General features: G+C 44.4%; 1 protein-coding gene across 2 annotated transcripts in view; it reads right to left on the bottom strand.

Annotated features, from left to right (window-relative positions):
• The window catches only part of Dock1 (dedicator of cytokinesis 1), a 512,909-nt gene that overhangs the window by 51,294 nt on the left and 447,457 nt on the right, over positions 1-14,158 (bottom strand). For both annotated transcript variants that reach the window (XM_050136678.1, XM_050136679.1), the window contains exons 34-37: positions 13,175-13,260; positions 12,834-12,990; positions 4,770-4,810; positions 3,072-3,162 (exon numbers count right to left, since the gene is read on the bottom strand). In XM_050136678.1, coding sequence (XP_049992635.1) covers positions 3,072-3,162; positions 4,770-4,810; positions 12,834-12,990; positions 13,175-13,260 — 375 coding nt within the window. The remainder of the gene's footprint in view (positions 1-3,071; positions 3,163-4,769; positions 4,811-12,833; positions 12,991-13,174; positions 13,261-14,158) is intronic.

Below are 14,158 nucleotides of genomic sequence, written 5' to 3'. Positions count from 1 at the left end.
CTTCTGCAACAATGGCTGCACCACAAGCAGAGATTGTGGAAGTGCTGGTCAGTTTCTGTGTGAATTGACAGGTAGACCATGTGAACTCCGTGATATTAGTTTAACAAACCAACATTGTTGGTATGGGCTTCAGTAACAATGAGCGACAGCCTCCTGAGGTTCTTCCATGTGCCTCTTGGTCAAACATGGGTCAAGAGCCTCACCCACGGGAGCTCTAAGCCAACCAAAGACTGTGATCACACAGTGCATCATGGGATATAATGACTCTGGAAAAGTTTCCATAGACATCTAAGTGTAAAAGGTATGACTTTGCATGGGATGGCCTGAGGAGACCAGAGGAAAGCACAACTAACAGGAATGGGCTTCTTGGGTGGACCTGTGAGGTGCAATGTGACCTTGTATTAAGACAGGACAGTGAGGGTTTTACAAAGAAGCAACTGACTCCCGAGTCAGAGTTTCCAAAGAAATGTGGGTGGCAGTGGAGGATGTCCCAGTGAACTCAGTGCTATAGTCAAAACATGGCAGCAGCTGTGGTGGCACTTGGTAGGGGCATGACAGTCAAGGGGAGCAGGGCAAGGAGCGCGGAGTTGGGTGATGCTGTGACAGAGGACAAAGGACCATATGAACTGGCATGGGGAATGAGGCTCCAGTGACGGTGGTAACATGGCAGTGGATGCTTGCTCTCTGGCACACATCTTTTCCACAGCCCTGGGTTGCCCTGAGCTGAACACCGTAAGCCTGAAGGGCGCTCGATCCCTAGGACTGCTGGGTAGAGCAGGAAGACCTTTGTATGGTCCACAAGATGCTCACAATTACGGCCAATCTGCAGATCTCATCTGCAGGCAGAAATGAGAAACCCCATAAACTGAGTCACGTCACAGTTGACTGTTTGGGAAGTAGACTTGTGGATGTAAATGTAAGACTCTGGCGATTCTGACGTGTATCTAGCAAGAACCAGAAGGTTCAGGCTTATTTTATTGTTTCAGATCATAATGGCAACATATTGAATAGAGATGGGGAAGTCCCTTGTGCTTCCCACCTAAGTCTGGAAATGAATAAATTTATTGCTAAGCTGAACACTTATGTTTTTAAGCATCCTTATTTTTGATCGAAAATATAGTAAAAAAAAAAGAGGACTGCATTTAAGACGCTTTTAGTTAAGAGACATAGCAATACAGACCATGTTTAGTAAAGTTGATTCACTGGCATGGATTCACACTGATACCAATTGCAAACATATTTGGAAAAAAAAATCTCAAAATGTAATAGCTTAAAAATATGGAGGCAGATCATGTTGCATTTACCACTTAATTGGCAAATTTGGAGCCCAGTGGAAGAGATAATGCAATTGAGCCCATTGATCTAGAGTGGAACAAGCTATCACACAGTCTGTGACAAACCCATCTGTACTCAATATATCCAAAGATTAAGCAAATGGTATGCTTATGCACAGATATATGTTTTACATTCATTCAGACTTGCAAAGTTTGTGTTCTAAGAGTGTGAGCAGGCTGTCAAGCCATTTTAATTTCCCTGGTGCGAACAACAAGATCTTCACATTTTGCAAAAATACCCAGTTACTGACATTTGGATTTTTAATAAATACAGACACTGGACTTTACAAAAGCAATGACTGCTTCCGGGGGTCACTCCCTGAAAGCTCTGCCTTCAAAAATGATATCTCTGGGGAAAGTTTTAGATGACCACAGACAAGAAGGGTCCTTAGGCATCCAGGCTCTAGGATTATGGAGGGGGAGCCAGAGTAAGCCAGCTCTTTGCCTTCTGCCTGCCAGGACTCTGCTCATTTCAGGCAAAGGCAAATGCTATAGATTCGTGTGTGTGTGTGTGTGTGTGTGTGTGTGTGTGTGTGTGTGTGAGTTTGCGCGCGCGCGTGAACGCAGATTTCAGCATGAGACAAAGGCTGAAGGAGTCTGTCTGAGGTTTATAAAACTATCTCCCTTGACTCCCACGACCTAGCAGGCATCTCCTAATGCACATTTAAATGCAATTTTCTCTCCTGTGGGTTTATCTCTCAGTCTACTTCTGGCTTTTGGTTGGGGGAAGAGGGTAGCCTAGTTCTGGAAACAAGTTTACTAAATTAAGCACTCTTATGGTTCTTGTTTATCTGGTGCAGAATTTTCTGATCTTTTTATAAGGATGTCATGAGAAAGATAACGAAAAGACTTGCTGAGACTCTCAAATATAAAACTTGAAGTTGCACAGCAGTTTCTCCATCTAGTCGTCTGTCTATCCATATCTACTCTGCATGCATGCGTCCATCCTTCTCCCATCTATTATCCAGCACCCGTCCATCCTCATAGCTTCCAACCATCCATCCTTTCATCCATCCCTCCATTCTTCCTTTATCTTTCTCCACTTTCCTCCCCAAATCCCATCCATCTACTTACGAATCCACCCACCCATCTGTCCACCCACCCAGCCTAGTTATTTTATAAGGATCTACTCGGCATTATTAACTATTCTGGAACTGGCCATGGGAGAGAACACAGATACATCAGCACAAGCAAAAGGCCAATGTCTCAGAGCGAGCTGAGTAACAAAGGAATCACCCAGAGTTGAAGTTCTCATGCTTCTGATCATTAGTGACACTCTTTAGAGACGCAGACAGCCAACACAGAGTCTCTCAGCGTGGCCTGCTCTGCGGAAATATCTGGATATGATTCCTCCCTCTGCCACTGTGAGGAGGAGGATGACTTATCCTTCCGCCCAGCTGCTCTACCGGGGTCATTCCTTCTTACTGATGTTGTCCTCCATCCTTACTCAGTCCTGTCGGCACAAGGGAAGAACTGCACAATATCTAACTCACTGTTGCTTCACAGTCCACCGACGGTTTGCAAAACTTGACACCTTGTTAAATTGGCATTCGGTTAGGCCGAATCTGTAATCAGAGCACCTCTTGAATATTTTTTGTTTATATCACTGACTGTAGCCAATACCCATAAAATCTCATGCCGGTGCTCTACTAAAATCTGCCATGGAAAAGGAAAATGTGGAATCAACTCAGAATTTATAAGAAAAGCTCTGTAGACGTGTACTACGATTTTTATTACCTTTAGAAGCTTTGCATGGAGAAGCAAGGTGTAAGCTGCTTCTGTGTAGTTGTCACACTCTTTGTGCAGGTCACAGAGCTTGTATAAGTACCTGGTGATGAAATAAGGCTACATTCTTAAAGCGGCACAGGGTAATTTGTGTTGAGGACTGGGGGTGCTAAATTCGACATTCAACGGTAACTCATGGCTACTCTTTCCTTTTACTGTGTCCATAACTCACAATGCCTTGAAAACTGCTGGTGCAGAAATCACTAAAAGAACTGAGAGGAATAAATATAATAATAATAATACACATATATATACCATACATTTATAAATAACAGTATATGTTATTTATACATAACACATATACAAATATATAATTTTAAGTCATCTTTGTAGGGAAAAATGAAGATACTATATAAAGGCAAGAATTTTATTTCAAAGTTCCTTATTTCTTTCATCTTTCCCAGTTTTATTCCTCAAACATTTGAAATAAGATTAGACAATCTAGACTGTGCATTTCTCTTGAGTCAAAATGCATGCGCACACACACACAATCCATAAAGATCCACATCTACAAGATTAAAAAAAAAAGCTGCGATGACAGCCAACGCGATCAAAAGAACATCGTCTGTGCTGTCGGAGAAAAGGATGCTCCTTACTATAAAGCCAGACACATTTTGGATCAAAGAAGCTGGTTGTTTCCCTAAGTTTACTTATGGCATGTTTTAAAGGGAAAAGAAAAGCTGAGAACTAGAAAACCACACAAGCACACTCTGCACAGCCAGCACACAGCCAAGCTTTCTGTCACGCAGATGTAGACTAACCTGATTCTCTAAAGTGGTTTGTCGACTTGCTGCCTAGTGACCACAGAATCTGAAAGGTGGCCACAGGCAGCAAGTGTTTTGATCGCCCACAGACACTGGGAGTCAAACCCAGGTCCTCCCCTAGCTCTACCAGTGGGCTACCTCCTCAGTAGATCTTAAAGCCGATAACGAATCAGGTTCAGCCACACAAAACATTTCTCTTTTTGGTGCAATAAAGACATAGACATGTGGGAACAGGGTACTAGTTAAAATAAGAGTAAAATGCAAAATTATAATGTCTACTTTTGGGAAATTTATTTCTCATTTGATCATGTGGCTTACTAGAAAACTTAAGAATTTGTAATACATCTTTTAAAAATTTTTCCCCCAAAGGGCTGTGTTTGTTGATCAATAGGCACGAAAACCTTTTTAAATAACCACGGCTTCCTAGCTGGCTAAATCTTGCCCCTCCTAACCTAAACTTTACATGGGCACAGACATGCTATATAAGGGCTGAGAGCACAGCTGAGGCTCCACCAGATTTCCTCTCAAAGTCACCATGATTCTCTACAAATTACTCTTCAAGATACAAACCATTCTTGTACACGATTTGACACCCAGTGAGGAGGACATGCACAGAAAGGGTGTGGCCTGCAGTGCACACACAAGGTGCTGGCCAGCAGGGCACACATGCTCCTTACACACATCTCATAGTGACTGCAAGGCACACAGAGGGTGCCACACAGCACAGCACACACATCCCTTATATGCATATCACCGTGATTACAGCACACTCAGGGCGCAAGCGTTGCACACAGAGAGGGTGCCAGCCAATACGGCAATGCCTACCTTCTATTCATCTCACAGTAATAATAACGCAGAGGGTGCCACCAGAGTGACTCACACCTACCTTATATACATCTCTTCTCTCTCAATTTCTTTGTAGAAATTCTGAAAAAAATAAGCCATGGTATTGTTTTCAGAAACTCCATTATGCAGCACAATACAGAGAACAGCAAAGCAAAAATTAAAACAACAACTCATCAAAATGGTCCCTTATTGTGAATCCACGGTCCAGTTATGATTGGCACATCCAGGGGACCAAACCCAGGCAGAGTAGAGTTCTCAATTCACTGGAGCGCTGAGCACCTCACAATACTCCCGACTTTTCCTTTTGAAATGGCCACATCTCAAACACTTTAGACACTTGAGGACTAAATTCGTGTCATTTGAAAGTCACCCGTCTTCAGTATAAACAAAGTTCTGGCTGAAAAACGCGAGCTTCTAATCGATGTAGTCTCATTTAAATAAACAATCCAAAACTGGGGGTAGGGAAAGGCACCGTCACCCACGTCAGCATGCTGGGGTCAGCCCCTGTGAGAGACACAGAAGCATGGGGACATTCTCGTCCTCACATGTTCCAAACCTCTAGCCACATATAGTTAAAGGTAAAGGCAGGCTAGTTAGATAACACTGCCACATTCTGACCATTCTACAAGGGGTTACCGTCACGACCCTGAGCAGTGTTGAAGCAGAACCCTTTCCCCATCAACCCATAATGTTCAAAATCCTAGAGAAAATCCATTGTTTTAGAGAGACAGACCTCCCCAAACTATAGTGAGATAAATGAGAAGTCACTTTAAAACAGGAAGGAAGGAAGGCAATCGTACACCACCGTGGGAGATAAAAATTGTTTTGTGAATTCCACTAAGAAGGCTATTTCTACACACGACTGAAACACATCCTCTAATCTGATGTTTGTACCAAAGTCATGCCTCCACTGAGTATGGAAGTGCGCATGTGTAATGGCGGCACTTAGGAGACGGAGGCAGAAGGATCAAGAGTTTGGGCCAGTGAAGGCTGTAAAGAGAATCTCAGACTAGTCTGGGCCACACAATGAATCCTTGTCTTACCTGCCCCCATTCCGAGTAACATTTCTTCTTCATGTGAACTATTTTATACACATGAAGTCATGCACAGGGCACTACAAAGGTACAAGAGTCAACACACAGGGCCTGTGGGATGGAAGCCTGACGGCCATTTCTTTTCTGTATTAGTTTTTTTTTGTTCTTCTTGGGAATTTCATACATGTGTACAATCAAACATGATCATATCCAACGACTATTTTCCCACTGAACTCTTTCCAAATGCCCCCCTCTTAACATCATGCCTTTTTTATCTTTTTGGATAACCCATTAAATCTAATTAATGCTGTCACATATGCATGGGTGAGGAGCCATCTACTGGAGCATGCAAACGCGACTAGTGGCCACATATTCATTCCCTTTCTTGTTATTTCTTTTTTTCTTTTTTTTTTAATATGAAACAAATTTAATGGTTCATTTTCTGTAATTCACTACACATCTATTATTCCAGCATATACTCAATATAAAAACAATAAAACACCTTACATTTGTATAATAAATAAGTCCTTGAAAACAACTGCACATTCTACATTGACGGCCCATCTCAATTTGAACACTAAATTTTCATCAGAAATATTTGACTGCTATCTAATTGGGAACTTTTTCACTGAAAAAAAAAATAGATTCACATACACTCAATACCATAATCATGCCCAAAAGTTTTCCAACTGATTATAGAATCAACTGTTCCTTTTTTATAGTTAAACTATTGAAAATTAAGCTATTTACATAGTCCATTTAGGGTAAAAGTAGCCTCCTTTCTGGGGCCTGATGACCACGTGTGACAAAATGGCTTCTCAATTAGACATCAAAGCTCTGGAGCTTTGGTTCTCAACCTTCCTAATGCTGTGACCCTTCAGATAGCTCCTCATGTTGTAGTGACTCCAACCATAACATTAGTTCCATGTTACTTCATAACTGTAATTTTGCTACTGTTATGAACCACAATGAAATATTTCTGGAGATAGAGGTCTGCCAAAACGTCACCTCAACCCACAGGCTGGCACTGCTGCTCTAGAGACGAGCACACTCTCTGGTCACCTGCCTCCCAAGGAAAGAATAGTTAAAATACCCACAATTCAAAGTCAGTCCTTCATTTTTCTGTCACTTCACAGAGCCACGGTTGCTTATTTTAATGTCTGTCCCCGGGGGCTATGGAGAGAAACAATCATATTGGAAGGTCACAGTGCAGGCTCACATTCGAACGATTCTCCCAGCTGGGAAGTGGTGGTGCACACCTTTAATCCCAGCACTCAGGAAACAGAGGCAGGTGGAGGCCAGCATGGTCTACAAAGTAAGTTAGAGAACAGTCAGGGCTACACAGAGAAACCCTGCCTCAAAAACAAAACAAACAAAACAAAACAAAACAGAATGACCCTCCCTCAACAGCTATCATCTAGCAATAACTCCTCAGCAAGGGACGGGGCCTAGAGAGCACCTCTGCATGAAATTTAGCACCTAAGACTGATGCTCACACTCGACAATCAAGTGCCCGGAGGGACCGACAAACATCAGCGTTATAAAGGCACATAGTGGCTCAATAAGATGATTTAATTTCACAGGTCAAAAAGGACACTGTTTCCAAGGCACACTCTCTGGGAAGAGAAGATGGGGATATCTAGACAGCGGGAAACAGGGTCATTCCTGAAGAACTGGCTTTACCTGGTGCCGCACCTGACACTGGAATGAGCGTCAGTTCCTATGACGCACGCAGAAACGAGGATATTTTCAGCTACCAGTCAAAGACCTAGCAGAAGATTCGGAGCGAGCACAGCGCTGCCTTCCCACCTCTCACACAAGCATTCAAAAGTTATGATGTCACAGCAGCCTCCTTTGTGCCCCTGTTTTCAATTCTCTCCTCCTATTTTGGTAGCTCAGATTCGTCCTTAGAGTTCTACAATGATCTTATCCTTATCCTGTGACCTTCACTCGCCTCTCAGAGACACAGGCTGCCTTTTATCTTCTGCCCTTGCTGAAGTCTGTTTTTCTTGGACTTCAAAACCCCTCAAGTTGAATATAGAATAAATATATAGCAATATAACATGTCATATTACATTTAGTTATATATTTCTACATCTGAGCTTGGCAATGAAGGCTTAGAGATAGGAATTTAAAATTTTTTTTTACTTTTAATCTGTGTGTATTTATATGAGTTTGTACAATGGTGCAATGTGCTCTCAGCTGCTCGGCCATCTCTTCAGCACCTAGAGACAGGGTTCTCATCTGTAATAGTCCAGTTTGCTGGGCCTCCCCCTCACACATTTACATTCCACACGGATATGCTCAGACAGGGCAGGATCCATCCCATCATCCCTGGGGACGGTGAAGGACTATTGTTTCACTTTTCAGGCAGTGACACATGCTGCTTCCAGGTGAAGAAGTTAATAATGTGAGATCACCTCGGGAGTTCCGGGAGGCTCTCAGTGCGAGCCAGAGCTGACTACAGCAACGGTAGGTGGGCACCGAGGAGCCTCCAAATAAAGGAGGAACACACGTCAACGTCAGAAACATCAGAAACACGGCTGCAGGTGTCATTCCAAAAGCCCGTTTTCCAACGGTGGCCGCTGGTGATAAGAAGCCAAGCTCAGCATGGTGCCACCTCTCTAGCAGGTTCCATGTCGCCCTGAGCGGAGATCTTGCTTTAAAACACACTGAGGTCTTAGTCATCAAAGTTGGAAGCCTAACGAATCTATTAATACTACTTCCTTCTGGAAGCTAAGCGGCCTCACAGACCCATTTATGGATCACAGTGTGCCAGCGACAATCACATCCAGAGCAGGGAGTGATTTTGAAAAGGTCTCCACATTTTTCCCACAGGAAAAGGCCAGTCTGTACTTCATGTCATTGTCACGGGCGCCAGGAAGGCTCATCACTTAGGGCAGAGGTAAGAACGCACAAAGATGCTGAAACCAGTTGCTTTCCTGTGCCTACAGGCGAAGATGGCCTTCTTAGCAGGCAGTCTACATGAACATAAAGAGCCATGTGGGCAGATTTCAGGAACAGACATCACATATGTAGGAGCCATACACAGATCTAGTAACCTATTTAGGTTTCTTTTAACTGTACTTCCTTTTTTTGTTGCTCTTTGAGAATTGCATACAATATATTTTGATTATATTCACCCCTCCCAATACCACCTAGATCCATTCTCTCCCTACCCTCCCAACTTTAGGTCTACAATTGTTTTAAACCCACCAGGTCCCATTTGCATTGCTCCTGGATGTGTGGCTCTCCACTGGAGTGTGGTTGGTTTGTAGGCACCAAACTCTTACAGGATCAGAGGTGGTGGAAGACTTCAAAACACCCCAATGTTTTTGGTAAATAAACACATATGAACTCACAGCAATTGTGACAGCATGCACGTGGTCTACACACACTCTACTCAGACCCAATCCCAGCATGGGACAGAGGAGGTGGGCATGAACTCTGCCCTTGCTGAGCTGTTGGCAACGGACAGCTGCTGGAAGAGGGCAAGTCAGTGACTTTTCTTGAAGGGTGTAGCATCTACTTAGACTTTTAAGCCCACAAAAAAACTTTTTTTTGGTCAGGCCCCAGCCATTGATGAACTATCCAAGGGATATTTCATTGTGTGAGGGAGTTTCAGTTTCCAGAATTTCTTTTTGATCCATGGGGTTCTGCACACCTCATCCATTTGCTCTTGCATCTTGCCACCTTCCTCATCATGAGAGTCCTCAAGTTGTTTTACTCTTTTTGTATGTGCATGTATGCATGAGTTCATATATATGTGCTCACCTGTGCATGTATACATAGAGGCCAGAGGGCAACCTCAAGTGTTGTTCTGTAGACATCAGCCATCTTTTTTAAAATATTTATTTATTATGCATTTGTGTGTGAACACATGCATGCATATGTGTGCAATTACACACATATACTATGACACATGTGGAGGGGATAGGATGACTTGAAGGAGGTGTTTTCTCTCTCCATTATATGGGTCCTGATGACTGAACACGGGTTGCCAGATGTGGCAACAGGCACCTGCTGAACTTTTTTGCCCCTCCCTTTCGAGGCAGGTTCTCATACTGGCCTGGCTCTTGAGCTCCATCTTTTTGAGGCTGGGATTACAAGCATGTGCCACCACACCCAGCTTTTTTAGTGTGAGTTCTGGGGCTCTGGCTCAGGTTCTCAAGCTCTTTACTGACTGAATCTCAGCTCCCCAGTTCTCCTCAATTCCCACAATTATTTGAAATGTTGGGCCAGGAGCTGTAAAGCCTCCGCTGTATCCAAGTCTGGCTCCGATGGCTTCTCTATCCCTTAAACTGTTGCTCTTTGTTTGGGGTATGGCTATTTTTGGTGGAAAGGACTGGGATGTCCAGCCACAGTTCCTGCACTCCTGGATATCAGCTCCGGCGCTGTGACTGTGGATCGCCCTGCCTCTCCAGATGCAGGAGCACTCGCCTGTCTAAGGAGATGAATGCTAGAAGAACTGCTAGTCTTTCAGTTTGTTCCTTTTTTCCTTGCTGCAAAGACAGTGACTATTTCCAAGCTCTTCCCACAACTGACAGACATCATAGGTCCCCATGTTTATGGAAGGGAAAACTCATTGCTGGAACAGTCTGTCATCCGCCTTAACAGCATACAGGGGATGCAATGGCATAAGAGTTTTCGGGAAATATTCCTCATCGTAAGACAGACTACATTGATGCTAGGGGAAGCAGAGAGTAAAACAACCCTTCTGCTCATCTCTTTATTTAAATATCTCAAGGTTTTTTTCTTCCTTCCTTTCTTAAGATTTACTCTACTATTTATTTATATAAACGTATGTGTGTCTCTGTCCATGCATGAGTTCTGCAGAGGCCCGAAGAGGACATCGGATCCTCTGGTGCTGGATTGACAGGAGGTTCTGAGACATCTAACATGGGTGCTGAGAACTGAGCGCAGGTCCTCTGCAAGAACAATGCTCACTCTTAGCCACCAACTATCTCTGATTTTTCATTATGATGTAGTAGTGGTGGTGGTGTATGTGAGTATGTGTGTGTGTGTTCAGAGGCCTTGGGATGATGTCAGGTTTATTGATCTCTACCCTGTCCCATTGAGACAGGGCCTCTCACTGACTCTGGAGATACGTGGGTTGGCAGTCAGTAAGCCCCAAAGATCCTCTTGTCTCTGCCTCTCACTGCAGCACTGAGCCACATATGCCACGTTGCCTGATGTTTTGTTGGTACTGGGATGCACACTCAGAGTCTCAGGCTTGCACAGCAAGTGCCGTCACTCACGGGGCCCTTGCTCCAACCTCTTTGGAAGAATGAATGCTGTACCACATTCCTCCTGGTATGAAAGTTCATTCCAGTATCCCCCCCCCCCCCCAGAGCCCTTGCAAGTCACACAAATGGCAGATATGAAAGTGAAGGCCAAGTGCTTGTATGCTGCTCAATGACTGGATCATGGCCTGACCTCACAAGGCCAATGGCCGGGGAGAACAGTGAAGAAAGTTGGGCATGGTAGGAATAGGCTGTCTTGCATTTCTGCCTAGAGACAGCTGAGCGAAGCAGAGGAGAGCCCTACATGGTCAGGAGTCGGCCACTATGCTTCCTTAGGAGGGTAGCAGTACACACAGAAGTGGAGAGCTCTGAAGCCAGTCTGGGAGGTGCATCCACAAAGAGAGGCATGAGGTGGCCAGTCACTCCTTAAACTTGAGCTTGTGTGCCACCAAGTTCTCTAAAAGTACAGTGGATCGCCTGTTCTTTCCAGACACAACTTAATAAGGCAGTGTGCCAGGAAGGGTGTCCATAGACCTAACTGCACTGAGGGATAACAGGAACTGATGTCAAGATCAGTGAGGACCAAATTCACCCAGCCACCCTCCTGTGCTACCCTGCACTGGGGTCCCTCGGTGCTCGGACAAATGACAGTAAACTGGATGGCTTCAAAGAAGAGAGAAACCATCCTCCCCATCATGGAGTTCTGAAGCCAAGGTATCAGGGACCAGCCATTCCTGTGAAGGATCTCGGGGAGACTTATTCCTTATCTTTTTCAGAGTCTAGAATTCTGGAAGCTCTGAGGACTGTCTTCATCACTCTAATTGCTGATACCTGGTCACACAGCCCCTCTTCTGTATGTGTTTGCTTTCCTTTCCTGGGAGGGGGACACCCAGAAACAAGGTCTTCTGGGGCCTATACTAGCCTCAAATATGCTATACAGCTGAGGTTGGCCTTGAACTCTCATAATCCTCATGCCTCCACTTCCCAAGTACACCACCAAGCCCAGCTCCTTCTTTTCCTGTGTATGAGAACTCCTGAGAATGGATTTAACCCTTATCTACCCAGGCTAATCTCATCTCCAGTTTCAGTGTGGATGTGTGAACACACGTGAGAATAATAAGCTCAGCTGTCAGTCATTCCTCAGCTACTGTCTACCTTGTCTTTTCTTTTCTTTTTTTTTTTTTTCTTTTCTCTCATTGGCCTGGAGCACGCCAACCAGGATATGCTGGCTGCCCAGTGAGACCCAGAAATACAACTGCCCAACTCCCTTCACCAGTGCTGAGATTATATGCTACCATGCTTGGGTTGATTTTACGTGAGTCTGGAGGATTGAACTCGGGTCTTCAGGTTAGTAAGACAAGTACTTTCCCTGCTGAGCTATCCCCCAGCTCTCACCAGCAGAGACTTCTTTTTCCAAAAAGGGCCATAGTCACAGGACTAAGGATAAATATATCTTTTGGATGCTACCATTCAAGAAACTCAGTATAGTACATGACTCTGATCTAATAAAAGTAGAGTCTTCAAATCTGGAATTCACGAGGTGCTACCTTGGTTATGAAACAAGATGGCTTGCCACCCTCAGCTACAGCGGGTACACTGTGAAAACATTCAGAAGGGAGCCAAGCTCTCAGCCTCACTGAGAGCAGATAGGCCAACAGTTCTCTGTCCTTCCTTCCCTGCACCAAAGAGGACCCCAGTGGGGAGGTGGGGGAGGGAGCTGTGCTGTGCTGTGAAGTGTTCTATGGCCAGCTGTCCTCTGGGCTCCCAACTATCCTGGCTCCATTTGCATTCTGTGAAGATGGAAGGTTTAATTAACTTCCCGCTCACCAGCACGTTGACTGTGCAGCTCATGCGATTTTCTTTGTTTTCGTCATGCATGATGGTCCTGTAGTCCAGGAGCCTCTCCATCAGCCGCACCACGAGCTTCACGAAAGTTTCTCCTGTCTTGGCGAGGTATTTATGCTTCCTGCAGTGCTCCAGGAGGCTGAAAAATAATTACAGACACCTTGTTAATCACACTCCAAGAAAGAAACTTGAGGTGCGGGTTTAAAATATTTCCCATTATTAACACATTTTAATTATTTCTGGGCGACAAAGTTCATTGTAGTCTAATTACAAGTCTCTCTGTCTCTCTCCTGACATAAATCCCCCCGCGAATCAACACTTACATTTTATCAAATAACACTTTGTATTGCTCGTCTCCTCTGCCTCCTTCCACTTCATGATCCAGCTTAGTGATGATTTCATTTTCAAACTATAATTAAACAGAGGAAGCATAAATAATTAGCATAGTATATAACTCAGTTGACAATGTGGGCCTCAATCGTTTCTCCATCTTTGGGATCACCGTCGGATGTTTACCCTCCGACTTTGAAACCTGATTGCCTTTCAGAGATGCTGTTCCCGAGCCCTTGCAGACATCTGATGACTGCCTGACTCAGACAGGACTTTTCCTTCCTCTTCCAGTTACTGGAGCCTGAGTGCGTGTGTCTCAGTAGCAGAAGTAAGACACGCAGAAGGAAAGTGAAGCCAACGGTAGGAAACGGAATCAGGAAGTAACGGAAAGAGATGCTAAACTTTATCTCTACAAACGAACATGTGAAATAGGGTGTAGATTCCTGGGAGGGAACAGATGGCATTTCATTTGCTAGGTTAGCATTCTCGGCGATCTGAAAACATCCACGGGGCCACTTCACTGCCACTCCGTGACGGATCTCCAAATCAAACAGGATTGCAGAAGAGTCCGGAAAGAGAAATCAGCAGTCACCTTTAGATGGTCCATCTCCAGGCTCGCTCTATGCTCCCCAGAGCTGCTGACTGGATAGCGTAAGTATCAGAGTTGACTGCATATCTCTCAAATCCAGACTTAAAAAAAAAAATCTCTAAATCCCAGGGAGTCAGAAATTTTCAGAATGTTTCTAGGGCTCACAAGACTGGACATAAATACCTTCATGATGACAATGTTCCCCCATCTCCTTCCCTGAGAGCCGGGTGACACCCAGGTCAAAGAGAAACCCGGAGTTACCCAGGGAGCATGTTGATAGAAGAACCTAGCACTGGCTCATATAAAGACGGAGACATCCACCCACACTTTGGACAAGGACGATGTGCAAGAAAGAAGCAGACAACAAAGCTCAAAGTCCAGAAAGCAA

Source organism: Alexandromys fortis, unplaced genomic scaffold (genome assembly GCF_014885135.2).
Source record: "Alexandromys fortis isolate MF-2015 unplaced genomic scaffold, M_Fortis_MF-2015_v1.1 scaffold_3, whole genome shotgun sequence".
Lineage (NCBI taxonomy): Eukaryota > Metazoa > Chordata > Mammalia > Rodentia > Cricetidae > Alexandromys > Alexandromys fortis.
The sequence above is the reverse complement of the archived record's forward strand: the minus strand, read 5'-3'. Positions and strand labels throughout refer to the sequence as shown.